At 61.2% G+C, this 19,316-nt stretch overlaps 1 protein-coding gene across 1 annotated transcript; it reads left to right on the top strand.

Annotated features, from left to right (window-relative positions):
• Window positions 1-782: 782 nt before the first annotated feature.
• DPH1 (diphthamide biosynthesis 1) lies at window positions 783-18,991 on the top strand. The gene is made up of 12 exons (XM_050321816.1): window positions 783-845; window positions 1,643-1,795; window positions 4,131-4,194; window positions 11,801-11,922; window positions 13,576-13,730; window positions 14,384-14,505; window positions 15,700-15,768; window positions 16,532-16,688; window positions 17,636-17,736; window positions 18,027-18,105; window positions 18,345-18,476; window positions 18,842-18,991. The coding sequence occupies exons 1-12, from the start codon at window positions 797-799 to the stop codon at window positions 18,914-18,916; spliced, it is 1,278 nt and encodes a 425-aa protein (XP_050177773.1). The 5' UTR covers window positions 783-796; the 3' UTR covers window positions 18,917-18,991.
• The last annotated feature ends 325 nt before the right edge of the window (window positions 18,992-19,316 follow it).

Here is a 19,316-nt window from a genome sequence, read left to right as displayed (position 1 = left end):
TCCCTTCTGCCTCTCGAGAGTCCCTTGCCTCTCCTCCCTTTGGCACCAGCGGGGGCCCCGTTATCCCACCGGGAGTGCAGCTGTCCCCACTGACCCGCCGGAATCCCCGCTTTCCTCGGGGGATCTCCTCTGCCTCCTCGGTCTTCTATCGTCCCCCGGAGGTCCCCTTACCCCCGGACTATTCCTCCTGAGGGCGAGGGTCCCTCTCGCTTCCTCCCATTATCCGGGAGCGCTGCTGCCCCTATTGCCCCACCGAGGGTTCCGTTATCCCTCTGGGAGCGCTACTGCCCCTACTGCTGCCCCCGAGGGTCCCGTTATCCCTCTGGGAGCGCTGCTGTCCTTACTACACCCTCGCGGAGGTCCCCGCTACCCTCGGGTTCCTCCTGCCCCACCCCTCGCTTCTGCCCCACGACACGGGTAGCGGGGGGACACACGGCCCGTCACCATGACAACGTTCCCGGTGTCCCGTGTTAACGTTAGGACCGGCAGCCCCCGGGGGCCGTCAGCGCCGGGCGAGAGACGCGACAAAGCTCCCTCCCCGACGTGAAGTGGGGGACAACCCCGCCATCACAAACTCTTGCCACACCCCACCGCACGCCCAGCGCCCCGCCGGACCATCATCATCCCCCCTTCCTCCCCGGTCCCCGCTGCCCGTCCCGTCCCGTCCCATCGGGGCCCGGCGGGTGCCCTCCCCCCCCCGCCCCCAACCCGCGCTCGATGTCTCGGCCGGCGGCTGCTCCGGCCTCGCGCGGGGCTCGCTTGGTGCTGCCTGGCCGCCCCCACGTGCGCCACAGCAATGGCGGCCCCCGTGAGGGCCGGGAGCGCGGCCCCGGTGCCCGCCAGAGGTGCGATGAGATCGGGGCAACACGGGGCAGCACGGGGCTCCTGGGGCCGCTGCCGGGCGCTCTGTTAGTTGCCTTGAGGCTAAAGGCCGGGACGGCGGCGGGGGAGGCCCGGGACGGTGGCTCCGCCACCGTCCCGGGCCTCCCCCGCCGCCGTCCCGGCCCAGCTGGCCCTTTGTCGGTTGTCCCGTGGGCCGTGCGGGGAAGGGTTTCTGGTGGCTCATGAGTGCCGGCGTTGGGCTGGAAATAGTGAATAATCCCCCTGCTGTCACTCCCCCGCCGCTCTCTGGCATCGCCGAGTGTGTGTGGGGGGGCGGGCGCTGGCGGGAGGGGCGGCTTCAGGATGAGGCTCCCCGGGGATGGATCACCCGCCGCTGGTGGCTTTTTTTCTCCCAGCGCGATGACGGGATCCCCTTGCCGGGGGATGGAGGGGTGCGTGAGGGTGTCGCCGGGGTGCTGGCGGATGAGCCGCGAGGAGGTGGTGCGTGGTGTGCCCCTCACTCGGTGGGTCTCACAGTGTTGCTTTTTGGGCTCAAACACGTTGTTTTCCCCAATAAAAGGAGAAGCAACCTGCTCGCAGCGTGAAGGGCAGGACCCCACCCACCCCCTTCTCCTGCTGGTTCCAAGGGGTCTGAGCACAACGACCTCTTCTCTTGCTTGTCGTGTTAGAGCACGGAGACTCCTCCTGCTCATCCCAAGGATTGGCGTGAGGGCAGCGAGGGCGCTGGTGGCCCGTGGGCTGTGGAGTGCTCTGGCCTCCCGGCCCCTCCTTTAGCTCCCCCTCCCGGTTTGTCCCGCAGCCCGAGCCCCCGCGCGACACGTTGCACAGCAGATCCCCGAGGAGATCCTTGGAAACTCAGAGCTGCAGGAGGCGGCAAAGGCCCTGCCCCCAAACTACAACTTCGAGATCCCCAAGACCATCTGGCGGATCCGGCAGGCTCAGGCCAGGAAGGGTGAGCGCCGACCCCCGGGGATGCGAGGTTTTGGGGCTGGTTGGTGCCACTGGGACCCTCCCTGGGGCGGGTGAGGCCAGGGCAGGGGAGATGCTGAGCTGCCTGCAGTGCCCTGGAGTATTTAGGCTCTGCCTTGGCGAGCTCCCTTCCCCTCGAGGGGGGTTAATAGATCTGTATCTCTGGATTATAATCACATTGGACAGGACAGGTTGAGCTGTGCGGACTTGTCAGCCTGGAGATGTGTCTGGGATGCCGGCCAGGTCCCTGCTGTGCTCCTCTCTCCCCTTGCCTCTCTCGCTGTGCTTTCCTGACATGCTGCCAGGGCGGGAAGGGGGACCCCTGCAAGGCTGGGCACTGATGGAGCTGGTGGGAAGCTCTGGTCTGAACCTTCCTTGGGGTCCTCAGGCGGTTGTGTAGCCCCAGAGATGTGGGGAGTGGCACTGGTGGCCTCAGGGGTGATGCCAAGGCTTTCCCTCGTGGCCTGTGCATCCCACTAAAGCCTTGTGTGATCAGCTACAGGCATCAGGGCAGGGAGCCTCCCCCTTCACCCCTGGATGTCACCAGCGTCCCCACCCTCCCTTCAGTTGCTCGTGGGGTTGTGTGGCTCCAGGGGCTCCAGGCAGATCCAGGCTGAAACGCTGTATCCACCTGGGAATGTCTCTGCCCGCTGGCACCGAGCTGGCAGGGCTGGCAGGCGTCACAGGGGGGATGTTCTGGGAGCTGAGCTGGTACCGGCTGTGATGCTGGAGGGGGGGCTGCCCATCCCATCCCAGCTGTGGTGCGGGAGGCAGGGCTGGATGTGTCCCACCAGGACACGGCGAGGCAGCCCAGCCGTGCTGCTCTGGCTGCTCCTCTGCCGTGTTTTGCTGCTTGGCACCTCCTAATTAAATGTAAATATGCGGCTGGGATTTAGGCTTCCGAGCTGGGAGCGGAGCCCATCAGCCAGCCAGCCGTGCTGGGATTTAAAAATCCGCCTGTGCAGAGCCCAGCCAGGGGCTGGTTGCTGGGGGAACGCAGCCTCCCACTGGGCTGAGCCAGCCCTGCCTGTGCCCTGCCTGCAGTGGGGTTTAGGGGAGGCAGGGGTGTCACCCCCTGTCCCCATCGTGCTGTGCTGGTGCTGAGTGACCCAGCCACCTCCTGCCAGCCCCTCATGGGGGAATGCAAAGCTGTTTGTAGATCTGAGGTGGAGGGCGGTCCCAAATGAGCCAAAATGTTCCCAAATGGGCCAAAATGGTCCCAGATGGGCTGGGGGATTCCGGGGCCCTGAGTTCTTGGCCCTGCCAGCTCAGGCAGGGGCTGGCAGAGCACGTGCAGCTTTCCTTGGGCCCTGTTGGTTGGAACAGGGTGGGATTAGCCCAGTTTGAGCCAGGTCCGTACACAACTCCACGCTGGCCAGCAGGCTGGGCCTGGCAGCACGGGGCTTTCGTTGGAGGGGGATCTGGAGAGAATGTTTGGATAGATATCACTGAAGCTGGGATATCTGAGTGGGATGAGAGGTGAAACAATAATAGGATTAATGGGGCCTCCTCCATTCATCTCCCCCAGTATGGTCCCTCCTGCTCCCCACCACCCCGTGGGGGGCTCCTAGCTGGACCCCAGGCACTGGGAGGCCCAGCTGGTCTTTGGGGGAGAAGGGATTGTTCTGAGCTTCGAGGAGGGAGCAAACCAGGAAACATCATTTGTTGTTGAATAAATTCCTGCTAAGCACAATGCTGCATCGTCGCTGGCCACCCTCCTGAAATGGGGAGAGGAGCAGGGAGGGGAGGTGTGGAGAAGGGCAGCGAGGATGATCAAAGGTTTGGAACAGCTTCTGTATAAGGAGAGATTAAATAGATTTAGATCCTTTAGCTGGAAAAAGAGGTGAACGAATGGGGATATGATAGGGATGTAGAATTGTGAATGATGTGGAGAGGCTGAACAGGGGATGATTATTCACTCATTCTTGTACCAGGAGAACCAGGGGCACACGTTTACATTATTAGGAGCAGGTTTAAAATAAACAGAATAAAGTACCTTTTCCTGTGCAGCACATAATTAAAATCTGGAACTCATTACTGCGGGAAGCGGGAGACACCAGCAGTGTCAGCGGGTTCAGAGAGGGATGAGGTGTGTGCACAGGGGCCGTGAGCAGGGAGAGTAGACATGGCCTAAAGCAGGACAGCGTGCACCCCGGCTGTCCAAGCCACTGGAACTTTTGGCCAATTTCTGGCTGTTTTGGGGAGGGTGATTCTGTGGTTGCTGCTCGAGCTGAGTGTGGTGACCTTGGAGCTGGTGGCCCCTGCTTCAGGATGTCCCTTCCAGCCCCTCCTAACCCCGGGGCTGTTTCTCTTCCCAGTGGCCCTGCAGATGCCGGAAGGGCTCCTCATGTTCGCCTGCACCATCGCAGACATCATTGAGCGGTAAGACCGTGGCTTTTCCACGCTTCCCTGCTGGATTCCAGGGCTGGCAAGGGGGTGGGGACTGTTGCTGGGAGTAGGGTGGCCACTAGGCAGGATGAGGCCCAGGGCTATGGACAAGGGAATGTGGAGGGCCCCAGTGTAGCTGCACTCACAGGGCTGTACCATGGCTGGGCAGAGCTGGGCAGTGCTGCTGCCCTGCGGCAGGTCACGGGGACCTGCTGCCAGCCCTGGGGACAGGGACCGGCACAGCGCCAGCCCAGCCCTCGCCACTCGGCTTCTCCTCCCCTCGCTGCTGTGCCTGGAGCTGCTGACGGGCTCAGCATGTCGGGGCCCCGTGGGGGTGCTGGAGCCGGGGAGCAGCCGTGTCAACGACCGGCTGACGCCAGCCCGGTGCCCGCGCTCGCCACGGCAGCACTGCCACAGCCAGGGGAGGGCTGGCAGTGGGGCCACCGCTGCAGCACTGGTCTGTCCTCCTCCCCCGTGGCCTCCTCCTGTCTCTGCAGTCAGGCTGCCCAGCATGGAGAAGCTCAGGGGCAGCCCTTCTTCGGCTGGGGAGGCTTCTTGAGGCCGTGGTGATGGCATGGAAGGGGTCATTGCAAGTGATTCCTGCTGGGCAACCCCTTCCTCACGGCTCCTCCTTGGACTTTTCTGTGCTGCTTGGGACGGAGGTTGAGGCACTGGAGAGGAGCTGGGCTGTGCAGTGACAGTGGATGCAGGCACCTTGCAGAAATTGGCTGTGATATCTTTATTGCCTGAGTGTCTCTCCCTTCCTCCCTGCCCACCCCCGGCCCCCTGTCCAGCCCCTCTCTGTTTTAGCACAGTGAATTAGTGCTAATAGCACCGTGTGCCTCGTCTGCCATGGGGGTCGTGGCACTCATTAGCAGCTGTCTTCCCAGGGCCAGCAGGCTCAGCCTCCCTGCTGCCAGGAGCTGAGCAGCCGCTGCCGTGCCGGGTGGGAAGGCAGACCGTGCCCGCGGGCTTTGCCCCTCTTCTGCCATCGTTTCCCCCGCGAGATCACGGCAGCCCCACGCTTGGTGGGAAGGTGGGCGTGGGCAGGGGACGGGTGTGGGGGGCAGGGGATGGGTGTGAGTGTGGGCAGCTCGCGTGGGTTTGTCCCTTTAAGTGGAGCTGCCTCCTCTCCGGCTTTGGCACCCAGCCGCTTTCATGTCTCCGACTTCAAAGGCAGCGGATTAAGGGGCTCTTTTATCTGAATGAAACCTTAAGCCTCACTTCCTGGTGGATGGTGAATTCCAGGGTGCTGAATGCCAGGGTGCTGGTGGATTCTGGGGTGCTGGCATCCCTGCTGGACCCACCCTCCCTGCCAGGGGTGCTCCACAGGGCTGAGGAGGGGTGCTGTGTGCCAGGGTGAGGGGTGCTGGTGGGAGAGGGGTGCTGTGTGGATGGGGGTGCCCAACCAAAGGAGGGGATGTGGCAGCACTGATGGAATGCTGGTTGGATGGGGGATGGCCTCAAGGCTGTGTAGGGGGGCTGTATCCTTCCTTCTCTGCCACCATGCAGAACCCAGAGACACCCCCATTGCCAGTCCCCTGCTGGGAGCACTGGGTGCCATCCATGATTCTGGCTGGGGATGTGGCCATGCTGGGTACCAGCACTGCCAGCTGGAGGATTGTGGCCGGGGGCAGGAGTGGGCCCAGCCCTGTCCCTGCTCTCTTGGGGACACACTTGGGGCCCAGTTCCACTGCCAGAGGTGAGTCGGCAGGTGGCCTCGTTAGTGCCTGCCTCTTCCTGCTATTAATATTCATCGCCAGCATTAATGTGGAATTGCAGCTCGACCGCCGCTCCTGCTGGCCCTCCTCACCCGGCGCTGGGGCTGGACGAGCCTCCGACGTGACGGGAATCGCTGCAGCCGTGTGCTCTGAGGGTGGCTGCCCTGGCCAGCCTGGGCATGTGGGCTTGGGGTACCATCATCCCTGGGCTGGCGTGTCCCCTTCCCCCTGGTGACAGACAGAATGCGGGGGCTGAGCGTGCTGGGGATACCTGTGCCCCCACTGGGGGCATTGCTCAGTGAGCAACCCCTCTCCCCAGCCCATCCCTGCAGCCTCCTGCCCCATCCTTGCTGGTGGGAAGTGGAGTTTGGGGATGCCAGCGAGCTCCCCCTCCCTCTGCTCGCTCTGCTGATGGCTGCAGAGCCATGCCCGGGGCTGGTGCCCCTGGGGTGACAGTGCCCAACCTCTTGTGTTCCGGCTCAGCCGGAGCCGTGTCAGCTGCCACTCAGACAGAATATTTATCCCTTCTGCCAGAGCTGCCTTTTAATACAATATTTGTGCCATGGCCTGGCAGTGCTGGAGAGAGCCGAGAGCAGGGATGTGGCTCTCTCTGCTGCAGCATGGACAGCTCAAGGAGGACACAGTCCTCTGTCTGTCCCCATGCGGGAGGATGGCCGTGTCACTGTGTCCCTCACTGCCATGTGGGAGCGAGCAGGCCCCTGTGGAGCCCTGGTGGGGCAAGAAGAGGAGAGGGCTGCCAGGTGGGGCCTGGCTGGGCTTCCCAGCATTGCACTGGCGCTTGCTGAGCCCCGAGGGGCTGCAGGGATGAAGATGTAGCCAAAGTGTCACAGCCGCTGCCTCCAGGAAGGCCGGTGGGGTTCTTAGCCTGGAGCCTTTGAAATCGAGAGTGCACTTGGAGCATTATTGACCAGTGTGAGGCCCAGTTAATTAGTGTTAATAGGTTTGTCATTGTCAAAGCTGTGCCGGGGAGAGCGGCCAGCTGGGGGGGGCGGCGGGGCTGGGGTCTGCCGCGCTGCCGGCACCGCATCACGACGCTGTCGCGGCACCTTCCAAATTGGCTCCATTTGTCACGGCTGATGTAATTCGGCAGAGGGTAACTCGTGCTGGGGGGCGGCAGCGCGGAGAGCCGCGTGGGGGGATCTCGGACCGCGGCTCGGGGAGGGGACAGCCCCCAGCCCACCCACTGTCGTGCCGGGGAGGCGGCAGCCGTGCCCCCTACGCCAACAGCTTGTAGCAGGGGGGGCTGTATAGCCGGGAGTGGACCCCTGCTCCCCTCCCTGCTGGGGCTGGAGCAGACGGATCAGCTGGGCTCTCAGCTGGGCTTTTGATTCCGTGTTAATAAAGTCGGCTGCTGGGCTTTGCAGCTGCTAATCCCTCTGTCTCTGTGTGCCACGATGGTGAGAGTGGTTCCTGATAGTCAGCCGTGGCTTGGTGGTGGGGAAGGGTGATAGGAAGAGGGGCTAGGGGTGTCCTGGTGCCTTCATAGGCTGCTCTGCCACAGCCTTAAAACCTCCCTGCTCCTGATGGCTATTGAGCATCTGGGTGAGGCAGTGCTGGAGGGGCGCAGGCTATCCCAGTGACACTGCCGTGGTGTGCCCAGGTGCTCATGGGGACTTTTCAAAGTGACAGGGGATCTTGAATCATCTCTGGTTGGGCAGTAAAGAGTTAAAAATCTGTGCACATAGCAGCTGTGGCAGAGCTTGAAATGCCCCACTGTGGTTAGGACAAAACAGCCCCTGATGGCTGCTGTGCCTGGCAGTCCCCGGTGCCATGGCTGGTGTGCCCAGCAGGTTTCCAGTGCCATGGAGTCACCGAGTCCCCTGGCCAGGTAGGTCTGCCATGTGGCACCGAGTGCTGGCGAAACTGGCAGCATCACTAGGAGGTCTCAAAGCAATATCCTGGGACACCGAGAGGTCAGGATCCAGCCTCAGCAGCACAGTGCTGTGGCTGTGCTGGCCAGTCCTTCTCTCCTTGTCCTTTAAGCACAACCTGGAGACACTGGCAGAGTGGTGCACGCTGTGCAGGGGAATTTAATCACCATCATTAACCACACAACAGCATCATTAGGAAGAATAAAGTTCTCACTTCATTGGAGATGTTTAAAATCTTCTACCCGGGTAGTGACTGCATGACAGGGACCGGGCAGGGGAAAATATGTGGGATCTGTAGGGCTGTCAGCTCCCAGGGCTGTGGTGTGCCAGTACAGGTGTGGTGCCCACCACCACTTGCTTCATGCCACCTCCTTGTGTCCCACAGAGCTCTGTGGCCTGGCCATGGTGAAGAGGGAACAGGCACCATCTGATGCAGAACACACCTGGTGGCTTTGCCACCACCATGCACTGGCCCTTGGTTTGCCTTACTTTGGGGTTTTTTGCAGCTATGGGGCCAGCAGAGCTGGGGTACTCTGGGACATGTCCCCTGGGATCGTGGTGTTGGTTCTGGCACCACAGAGGAGAGGTCCCCTGAGGGGAGCCAGAGATGTCTGCTCCTGGGGGGCTGCAGGGACACCCACCTCTCCCCATCCTGACCCACTTGCAGAGGCTCAGCAGGGCCCTGTGATTGCCCAGCTGCAGCGGGGCTCCTCCAGCGCCGATTGCAATAAAATTGCAAACTCATTACTTTAATTATGTGCAGCCTTCCTGTGCTAATGAAGTTGGGAGTGTGGTTATGGGCCTTGGTGATGGGCTTCTCTCCTAATGAAGTGCATTGTTCTCGGACAGGGCTGCACTCACCCCCACGGGTGTGTTGGGACAAGCCAGGCTGGGGTGCAGGGCGGGCAGTGGGTGTGTGTTTTGTGGGGTGCACATGGGTCTGAAGCAAGGAGCAGTCTGCTCCGTGTCACCAGCAGGACACGCAGGCACCCCGGCATCGCAGTGCTTGTTCCATCCTCCGGTAGCCCCGTGGTGCCACTCTCAGCCTGGTCCCCTCAATGCCCTCCCCACTGAGGGCTGGTGGGGCCAGGCATGATGGACATGCTGGGGCTGAGGACTCCTCCCTGCTGGGCAGAGTGGCTCTGCTTCATGGCTCGAGGAGCAGCACTGTATCATTCACACACTGCCAGGGGACCTCGCACTCCTGCCAGCAGCAAACACTCTCATTCATCTGCCGAGGGGCCGGGATAAATCAGGGCTGCTCTGGCCAAGTGCCTGTGCTCAGGTGACAGGGTCTGGCTTGGGGACATGAGGGCCTCATGTGTGCCTGTCTCTGACCCAGGATTTTCAGCCCCCAAACTTGTCCCTGGGTTGCTCTCATCTCCATCCTGTGCTGGCCAGGGGAGAGTGGGGCTGGGAGGGTCTGGGGGTCCCAGTGCCTGGGGTTGGGGCCGGGACCTGGCCCGCCCGGGTGCACATCCTGCCAGTGCTGAGCATGGCGCTTTGTAAATGGGATTTTGGGAACCATCTGTTTAAAGAAGGAGATAATGAATTAGGGGGAGATGAGAAAAATGCTAAGGCCAGGCGGTTTTTCAGAATGAGCCGGGGTTTGCGGGACGTAGAAGATGAATAACCTCCCCACGTGTTCAATATTCATGAGCTCCCAGCTGTAGTGAGCGTCTCTGTTCAGGGTGGGGACATCCCCGTCACCACGTCCTCCCTGCCAGCGCGCTGCTGGGACCCATCCACAGCTGCGGTGACTTCCAGGCACACAAAACACCGGCAAGGACGCTCCCATGGCTGCCCCTTGCCCGCATCCTGGTCCCGTCTGGTTGGTGAGCAGCTCCCCAGCCTGTGTCAGAGGCAGGTGGCTGCTAATTGACATTTCCTTCCTCTGTAGTTTGATGAAAGACTCTGGCGACACCGAACTGATTAAAACATCAAGGGGAGGCCCTCGCGCCTGCCTTTGATTTCTCTCGGGAGATGATTACTGCTCCGCTCCACCGTCCAGCCCAGCCAGAGCCGGTGATCCTGGTGCGTGCTGTGCCAGCCGGGTGCCTCTGCTGTGGCACCACCAGGTTCCTTCCTCCCTTCCAGCTGTGCTGGCCACAGTGGCAGCACCATCAGGTTCCCTCCTCACCAGCCATCATCCCGAAGCCTCTTTCCTCAGCAGTGGCTCCTCTCCTGGCAGCCAGAGCAGGAATGTTCCCCATGACTGGGGCAGGGCTCAGCCCTGACTCTCCCTGCCCGTGGGCCAGTGGCCATGTGACTCCTGGCTACAGCCCTGTGAGGTGTGCAGGGGCCGCGGGCACCTCTGCCCTCCTTCCTCCACCGCTGCTATTTCACTTTCTTGCTCTTCACCCCCAGGGACTTTCTCTGGGGTTTGGGCCAATTTGCATACATTTTAATCTATAAAAAATTAAGCGGCGCTGGCTGCCGCTCTGAGTCAGACCTCCCCGTCCTGAATCTTAAGGAGCTGAATAATTTTCCACTTTTGCTGAGATGTGTGGAGTCTGATTCATGTTCATCTCATCACCTCTCATTAGAGGAGGGGGCTGAGGGCTTGAGAGGGCGGTAAGAGCCTTCTCGAACCTTCACTGGCAGCCCCCAGCCACACGGCGTGGCCATGCAGGCAGTGGAGGAGCCATCTGTCCATCTGGGCCACACTGGCAGCGAGGGATCGCGGGATTTGGGAGCTGGCAGGATTGGTCCATCTTCTGACGCTCCCCAACTGCACCCTTGGAAAACTGCGTGGAGTGGGAGACACCCAGGCTGGACGCGGGAGGTGAGGATGGCTTTGCCCCCTCTCCGGGGATGTTCCAGCAGAGCTACTCCCCTGTCCCCCTCCCCGGGCGGTGACAGATAGGCCGGAGCTGTTAATATTCAGCACGCTCCGCCATTTCTCCACCTTCTGCCATCTGCCCAGCTCTGCCCACCATTTCTATTCTTGCCGCCGACGTAACGCTCCCTGCCTGGCGCTTGGGGGGAGCGCGGGACCCTGGCCCCCAGCCAGCGCTGGGTGCTGGCAGGGGTGACACTGTGCCAGGGCCCCCTCCTCCCCCGGCCCCCTTCGCCCCAGCCCTGTGCCAGCAGCAGGGGAGACCCCGCTGGCACCGAGCTACAGCTGCTGGTGTGGCCTGGAGTAAATAAGGAATTAGCATCTGGTTTAAGCAGCCCCTCCAGGCGCGGGGCTTTGTCATCGCGATACCTGCTCTCCTCTGTAAGCTACCACAGCAGCTTCCTGGGATGGCAGCCAAGATAATAATCCCCCAAAATGGTGCAATAAAATACCCACAAAGGAGGCGCCTTTGAATCATGCCAGAGCCCTGGCTTTGCTGCTCAGTGCTGGTGTGTGCCCCTCTGCCCGCTAGCTGGCAGGTGCCCAGTGGACTTGTGATGGAATGCTGGGATCCCAGAGCAGGGATAGGGGACAGCACCAGTGTTTTCTTGGTGCTATTCCAAGTGCCAAGCGCCATTTCAGCACCAGCTGTTCCTGGAGCACACCCAGCTTGGCCAAACTGGCACCCATGGGTGACACAGCCAGGCAGAGATTAGGGTGCACTGGCTCACATGGTGCCCAGGTACGGGGTGATGGAGGCTCGGCCAACTTGGCTGGAGATGCCACCGTGGCTGTTCTGCCCGTTCTGGTGGCTCCAGTCCCCAGGGCTGGCCTGTGGCAGTGGCAGCACCACATTGTGCCGGGTCTCCCTCTGCTGCTCTCCCTGCTGGAGCATTAGGAAGCTGGCAGCGTATTGTTTGATGAGTGGATAATCCGCTGAATTGCAAACAGCTTTACCCAATTGAAGAGGCGGATTACCGCTCTCCAGCTTAATCATGTTGACATCTCGGAGAGTAGCCAGTGCTTGTCCTCTTTGGCGCGTGGCTGGGTGGCAGCGTGGGATCCCCCAGTGCCATGGGGCTGGGGGGCAGGACCTGGGCTGTGGTGACACAGCCAGCCACGACCCTCACTGCTGTGCCTTCCCGCAGGTTCACGGAGGCGGAGGCCGTGGTGATGGGGGATGTGACCTACGGTGCGTGCTGCGTGGATGACTACACGGCCCGGGCCCTGGGCGCTGACTTCTTGGTGCACTATGGACACAGCTGCCTAAGTAGGTGACACTCAGCCCCATGGCACTGCCAGGGTGGCCGTGCATGGCTCTGCAGAGGCTGTGCTGTGCCACTGTGCCATGGTGAGCGGCTCCTCGCCCTGCTCAGCGCCAGCTCGGAGACTTAGTGCCAATCCCTTCCCAGAGGGATTTCTCTTCCCCAGCCTCGACTGCTGGCTTTGCACTGGGCCAGGCTGGCTGGGTGGCTGCCTGCAGGCAGGATTTTGGGCACAGCAGGGCATGCTCGTCCTGCTCGGCTGCTGCAGTGCACAGATCACAGCCCTGCACCCAAGAGCAGAGCAGCAAGGCCATGGTTTGGCAGGGCCCCACTGGCTCAGGAGCTGCCAATGGGGATGAGTCTGCTCTTGCCCCCCTACCCTACCTCTGTGGGGTTTGGGGGAAGTCAGGAATGATGGCAGAGGGGAGCGAGGGCCTGGGGGTCCCGCTGGCCCCAGGGCTGGGGAAGGCAGCTTTGCGGGTACAGTGCAGGCTGGGCGGGGAAGGGAGGAGGAGGCTGTGTGCTCCCCAGGCGGACAGTACTCTGGATCCAGTTGCCATGGAAACTGCGCTGCTGTCCCAGATGCTGCTAACTTTGAAGTCCACCCAGGATGGAATCAGCCCAAAAATAACAATAAGACGCTCTGGGTTTTAAGGTGGATCTGCAGAATTGCCGTAGTGAGCGGCAAGAGCGTGCATCCCTGCTGCTGCCATGCTCCCGGCAGCTGGCAGCCCTCCTGGACGTTTATGGGGTCGTATAAATGGGTTTGAAGAATTGCATCAGGCTCCGTGTGAAATACTGACTCCCCAGTTGAGAACTCTGTCCTAAAAGCCACGTCGGTGAGAGCGTTCGTGGTGATAAATATCTGTGCTTGGTGCTTTGTTATGGAAGGAGGGTTATGGGCACCACTGGAACAAGGAGTATAAAACTCCTGGTTTGTATTCTGCTGCTCATGAATGAACAACAGGAAGGGGAGGAAGGGACTGTATCCATTGGCCTGCTCCAGGAAATGGGAGTCACATCTTCTGGAACTGCTCCCTACAAGGACAGGCAGGCAATGCCAGGCTGACTGTCACCAACCCAGCTGCTATCTGTTTGCCTGCACTGGGTTGGGTGGGTCACAGGGCACCCACAGGGTGCTGAGGGGATGCTGGACTCCATCTGGGCTGCTCACGGCTCTCCTGTCACCAGCATGGCTGATTGTAGGGCACACAGACACTTTCCTGCTCCCTCTCAGCCCCACGTGCCCCGCAGGAGGGAGTAATTTGCACTTAATTGTGATCAGGTGAAGAGCACCAAAATGGGAAGTGAATGCGGAGCTGCGGATCGATGTGGACTCTGTGTACTTTAATTATTCACTTAATCGTAGTGACAAAGGCTTCTTAGCACTGGGGGTAATTAGATTTGTGTTCATTGATTCCCCAGGCTGCCATTATCCGGAAAGAAACAAGCGGGTGCTCTCCACAGATCCCATCTACAGCCCCTGCCCAGGGTGCCAGCACAGGCAGAGCAGTGGCACAGCCCACCCTGCCCACACCAGGGCAGTTGGGGCACAGGGAGCCCCACAAACAAACTTTATCCCCCAGGCAGCAACAGCCTGGGGCTTGCTGGAGCCCCAGGTGTACCCCAAACTCACACCTCTCTCCTCCTGTCACCAGTTCCCATCGACTCCACTCAGGGGCTGAAGATGCTCTATGTGTTCGTGGACATAAAGATCGATGCATCCCATTTCCTTGAGACCATTCGCTTCAACTTCGCGGCGGGCGCCTCCCTGGCCCTCGTCAGCACCATCCAGTTTGTCTCCACGCTGCAGGTGAGATGGAGATCCCTTGGCAGTGCATGGCACAGGATGGAGCTTTTGTCTGCCCCTGCCTTGGCCCCTGGCTCAGTCCTTCCCTATCCCAGCTCCGGGATGGGAGCCGCTGCCCCAGGGTGCCGGTGGTGCCGGTTCCCCTCTGACGAGTCGCTGCAATAATACGCTGCTACCGTAATGTTGATCAAGTACTTTATAATAACTCTGATCAATGTTTCATGGCGGCACCCCTCCCTGGCTCCCCCGGGAGCTGCTCTGTAAATGTCAGGGCAGGCAGTGGAGCACTTGGCATTTTGATGCAGTGCCGGCAGCGGCCGGGGAAGCTCCATCGGGTCTGTCTGTCTGCCCCTGAACGGCCGGCTGGGCAGAATGGGAGGAGATGAATGAGCCTCTTGAGCCATGTCTATCTAAACACGGGGCTATCCAAGCGTTAAGCCTTTTCCCTTGTCTTTTAATTGATACGTTTGTTGAGCCTCGCTGAGCATTCCGGCTGTGTGGGGCTGTTACTGGTGCCGCCCCAAGCAGGCTGGCTCCCCTCCTCTGTTCTGTGCTGGGATGCAACAGCTGGGACTGCCAGAGCCAGGGTGTTCCCAAGGGTCTTTTGCCACCCTCTGTGCCATGGTCTGTCCCTGCTGACCTCACATCTCCTGCAGGCAGCATCACAGGAGCTGCGCTCCCAGTACAAGGTGTGTGTGCCCCAGTGCAAGCCACTGTCCCCAGGAGAGATCCTGGGCTGCACATCGCCCCGGCTCGCCAAGGACACAGATGCCATTGTGTAAGTACCTGGAGTCTTCCAGGACCCTCCTACCTGGCCCAGGCTGCCCAAGCTTCCTGTACCCCCTGCCCAGCTTCGGGATGTCCCCCACAGCCTGGGACAGGCCCCCTCCAGCTCCTCACGCTGCTTTAAGTGGCGTGTGCTTGTAGCACAGAGGAAATAATTGAGTCGTATATCAGAATAGATAATAGATGGAAGGGCGGGTGGATAATTGGAAAAGACAAATGGCCGGGGCCCAACATCACAGCAACATTAATTTTATTTAAGGACAGCAAATTAGAGGGAGCACTTCGCTTCCTATCACCTAATTATTTTAGGTAATGGAAATGCTTAATGTACTGTGAATACAGTGTGCTTCAGAATAAATAAATACAAGGACCCCACCCTTGGGGGGAGCTGGGGAGCGCTGGTGTGGGTTTGGGCCCTGCAGAGCTCCTTCTCACCTGCACTTCTGGGAGCCAACAGCACTGGTGCCTTTCTGAGCACAGCTGTGCGGGGAAACAAGCTTGTGATTGCTGGACATGGGGTCAGTGGGAGCTCTGGCTTCACCTTGAGCCACACCAGCTCTGCTTTGCATCTCTCCAAGGGCATCAGGAGCAGGAAGGGGTGGCCAGGCTGGCAGTGCATTGGCGAGAGCGTGTCCTTCCCTCTGCCAGAGGAGCGGCAGTGCGGTACCAACCAGCCGCCTTACCTGCGTCCTCCCTGCGTTATTATTTTCTTCTTTGCACCGTCTCTGGGGCTAACTTTTGCAGACAAATTAGCTTTGATCTCCCAAAATGTCATTCTCCAATTAAGGGCAAAATCTAGTCAAGTTTTACGTCTGAATTCATTTTCCAAGCCCTCACTCCATTAGGGCAGCTGAATGAAAGGCTTTGAAATGTAATTGCTGACTTGAAATCCGATTAGAAATGGAAGCAGCAACGTCTAGAACCAGCCATTGAGATGGAGCAGCTCCCAGCCACTCTGTGCCTGTGTGAGCATCCCTCTTTGCTCTGAGCATGGCTGCTCTCCTGCCTCACCGTGCCTGGGGCTGCACAGAGACAGGGAGCCCTTGCTGTGCCTGCTGTCCCTGGGCCCCACCACGGGAGCTTGGATTCCTGGCATCTCCACGCACCTGTGGCTTGGGAAACTGCAGACACACGGATGGGTGCCTCTGCTTGCCATGTGCCGTAGCTCTCCCTCCCCTCTTGGCAGGTATTTGGGCGATGGGCGGTTCCACCTGGAGTCCATCATGATTGCCAACCCGGGGATACCTGCATACAGGTACGGGCACCCACTCCAATCCCCCCTGGGCGGGTGGGGAGCACCCCAACTCCCCCAGCACACCGGGGACCAGCTGTCCCCACCCTGCATGCCAGGAGCACCCCATACCCCAGGGCTGGGCAGGCAACTGCCTGCAGCAGGCACAGGCAGGTGAGAGGCCGAGGGGTGGGTGAGGAGGTGCAGCGGGGAGATGAACACGAGCCATTTACTCCAGCTGAATATAAACATTTTGACAAGTACCTGTGAAAGCTCGTGGAGGTGCAGCCATTAAAGCCCGGCTGCTGCAGGCAGAGGCCATAAAGCGCGATGATGAGGCGGCTGAAAGCAGATGAAATATCAGGAGTGAAAGGCTGGGCCCATTTGGCGGAATCTGAATTTCCTAGTAGGTCGTTTGTTACGAACGGGAGGCGCACGTCAGGTTTATGGCGCTGGTGAAGCTGCCGAAACCCGAGTGGGATTTGATTAAAATTCTCCTCGTCAAACAAAGCAACAAATCAAAGGTTTCTTCATAATTGATGAGCCGGGTTGAGGGGGGAGCTGAGCACGAAGCCGAGCGCGGAGCCCAGGCTGTGCTGGGTGTTGGGGTGCTGTGGTGGGACACTTGTCCCTGTCCTTGTCCCCTAATGAGCTGGTCCTACACCAGCCAGGAGGACAGATGCTGTGGGAGGCAATTAGTGCTAATGAGAGACGGGCATCATTTGGGTCCAGTGCGGAGGGGGGGCAGGTGATGGGGTGTGTGTGTGAGCCTGGCTGTGCTTTGCAGGTACGACCCCTACAGCAAGGTGTTCTCCCAGGAGCACTACAGCCACGAGCGCATGCACCGCGCTCGGCAGGATGCCATCCACGCTGCCGCCGGTGCCCGCTGCTGGGGACTCATCCTGGGCACACTGGGGCGTCAGGGCTCCCCAAAAATCTTGCAGGTACCAGCCACCTCCTCCCCATGGCCCCCACTGGGACACTGGATGCTGCTGCTGGGTGGGGGTAAGGACTGGTGAGCGATGGCATCGCTGGCACAGCGTCCTCACTGCCGGGGCAAGGGTAGATGTGACACCACTGGCAACCCATTGCTGGCCACTGGCCCCCAGTCTGTGTGCCCCTGAGCTAAGCGAGCAGGGCAATTAGCAGTAGATGAGGGAGGCCGGACAAGGGCTCATTAAACCTGCCCCTTGCTGGGGAGAGCTGGCCAGTCTTGGAGACCACCCCCTCCCGCTCAGACAGCTCGGCAATTAATTCCCTGGGTTTGTTTTAATTGGATGAACTTCCGATCAGGTTCACCATCCCTGCTCAGCTGCCGTGCTGGTGCTTTCTGCACCCCAGCTGGATGAGGGGAGCAGGACAACAGTATCCTGCCCCATGGGAATGGGGTGCCCTGCTGACACCCAGAAATTATGGGGTAGCTGCAGGTGAGATTTGGGTTAGTGAAGGGACCAGTGGGCAGAACAGGGCATCAAGATCCTGCAGCTGCTGTTCCATGGGGGCAGGACACGGGCATGGCCAGGGCTGGCTGGGCAGGGGCCATTGAGTGGCAGCTCCAATGGACAAGGACATCCCTGGCCCTTCTCCTCCTGCAGGCTCTGGCCACAGCCAGCCCACGGCAGGCGGGGGTCCCAGGGCAGGCAGCTGCTAACGAGAACAGATTGTTGTCATTGAGCAGTAATTACTTCATTAGGCTGAGGCACGTGCTGGGGAGAGCTGGAGCCACGGCCGCAGTCCCTGACACTGTGCCTGGCCTGCGACTGCCAAGGGGACACGACCGTGGGGCTGAGACTCACAGAGGGTCTGATGGACAGGAAGGGGCAGTGGGTAGGGCTTGATGGGGGCTTGATGGGGGCTCCTAACACCCCCCCGGGTGCCTTTTCCCCCGCAGCACCTGGAGTCGCGTCTCCGTGCCTTGGGCCGGCCCTACGTGCGGGTGCTGCTGTCCGAGATCTTCCCCAGCAAGTTGCAGCTCTTCCCAGATGTGGATGCGTGAGTGCTGCTGACCCCTCCTCCAGCCCCCCACATGGGGTGCCCAGGGTGTCCCATCCCTGTCCAGGCCTCTGAGTCCTGCCTGAAGCCATCCCTGCCACATCTGTCCTGCTGTCAGCTGGGTTAGCACTGTGCACTCCTGCACAAGCTGTGCCCACGGGGGCATGGCTGTCCTTACCAGGGTGGCTCTGGCACAGCACAGACCTTCTGGGGTGCTGCTGAGGGGCTTCACTGTGGCTTGTTCTTCCCAAAATGCTCATCACCATTGTTGTCACCTATGTCCCTTCCAGGTGGGTGCAGGTAGCCTGTCCCCGGCTCTCCATTGACTGGGGAGAAGCCTTCAGCAAGCCCCTGCTGACACCCTACGAGGTGAGCACTCTGCTCTTATTTTGGGGGGGCAGTCTTGGCTTGGGGCAGGCTTGGGGATGTCCGTGCAGCCAGGCAGTGTCCCTTCCTCTCTCCATTTGTGCTCCTTGCCCAGTCCAGGCAGGCTGCTGGGATATCCAATCTGCTGTGTAACCTCGAGCTTTCCTCCAGCACCAATCCACTGTGCTGGGACCACTGCCAGCCCCCCCCATCACAGTCACGGCTCCCTGTCCCCTCCACAGGCCGCGGTGGCTCTCCAGGACATCGAGTGGCAGCAGCCTTATCCCATGGACTTCTACGCCAGCCAGTCCCTGGGGCCGTGGACGGCGAACCACGGCGGCACACAGCCCCCGCGCCGCGGCCGGCCGGCACAGGTGGGCGGCGGGGGAATCACCGGGTCCCTTCTCTCTCTGTTTCGGGGACGGGCGGGGAGCAGCGCCCGGTGCGGTTTGGTGGCCGGTGCCGCGTGCCAAAAGCGCCACCGCGTGGCTTCCTTCCCGGCGAGCAGGAACGGGGCCGCTGCCAGCCCGACTTGCGGGGGCTACCAGAGCCCCCCTCCCAGTACTTGCCGGGCTGAGCGCCCGCCTGGCCCTGCGGCTCCCGGGGATGGGGGCGTCGGTCCCCCCAAAAGTGCCCCGCGGGGCGCTGTGGGCTGAGCACCGGCTGGCTCATCGCGGGTCAGGCAGGGGATGGGACATCCCTTTATCTTTACCTCCCCTTAACTCCCTTTTCTCTGCAGGAGAAGCCGCCCGCGCCCCCCGCCCCGCCGGAGGGTGGGGAGCAGCCAAGCGCCGGAGACCCCGCAGCCTCATGAGTGCAGCCTGCACCCGGTCCTGCAGCCTCCGGCGTGGGCAGGGGCAGGGGGGCACCGGCGCTGCCTCCCGCCGGGGTAAGGACCACCGGGGCAACCCCCGGTACCTGCGCTGGGATGGATGGGGACGCACCCCGTAACTCGGTGACACCGCTGCCCGCACGGACCGCGCCCGGCTGCCCGCGGGGAGTGACCCCCTGCAGGGCCAAGCCGTGCTGCAGCCCCGGTCTCTCCGGGGGTCCCGTCCCGTCCCGTCCTGTCGCGACACATCGGGACCGCCCCGCCTTCCCCCCACCCCTGCCCTGCGGCCTCCCCACCGCCGGGGGGCGCGCTGCCACCTCCGCGGCGCTGCTCCGCCCCCTCCCTCCGCTGGCCAATCAGCGCGCGGCATTTGGGCGGGAAG

Source organism: Myiozetetes cayanensis, unplaced genomic scaffold, assembly GCF_022539395.1.
Source record: "Myiozetetes cayanensis isolate MyiCay16 unplaced genomic scaffold, myiCay2020 scf27, whole genome shotgun sequence".
NCBI lineage: Eukaryota > Metazoa > Chordata > Aves > Passeriformes > Tyrannidae > Myiozetetes > Myiozetetes cayanensis.
This window is presented reverse-complemented; position numbering and strand designations above follow the sequence as displayed.

Excerpts from the sequence above, each read along its gene's own strand:
- DPH1 (XM_050321816.1), top strand. The coding sequence starts at position 797 with ATGGCGGCCCCCGTGAGGGCCGGGAGCGCGGCCCCGGTGCCCGCCAGA. Across the intron at positions 15,769-16,531 it reads CCGGGGATACCTGCATACAG|GTACGACCCCTACAGCAAGG; the intron begins GTACGGGCACCC and ends TGTGCTTTGCAG. Across the intron at positions 16,689-17,635 it reads GCTCCCCAAAAATCTTGCAG|CACCTGGAGTCGCGTCTCCG; the intron begins GTACCAGCCACC and ends TTTCCCCCGCAG.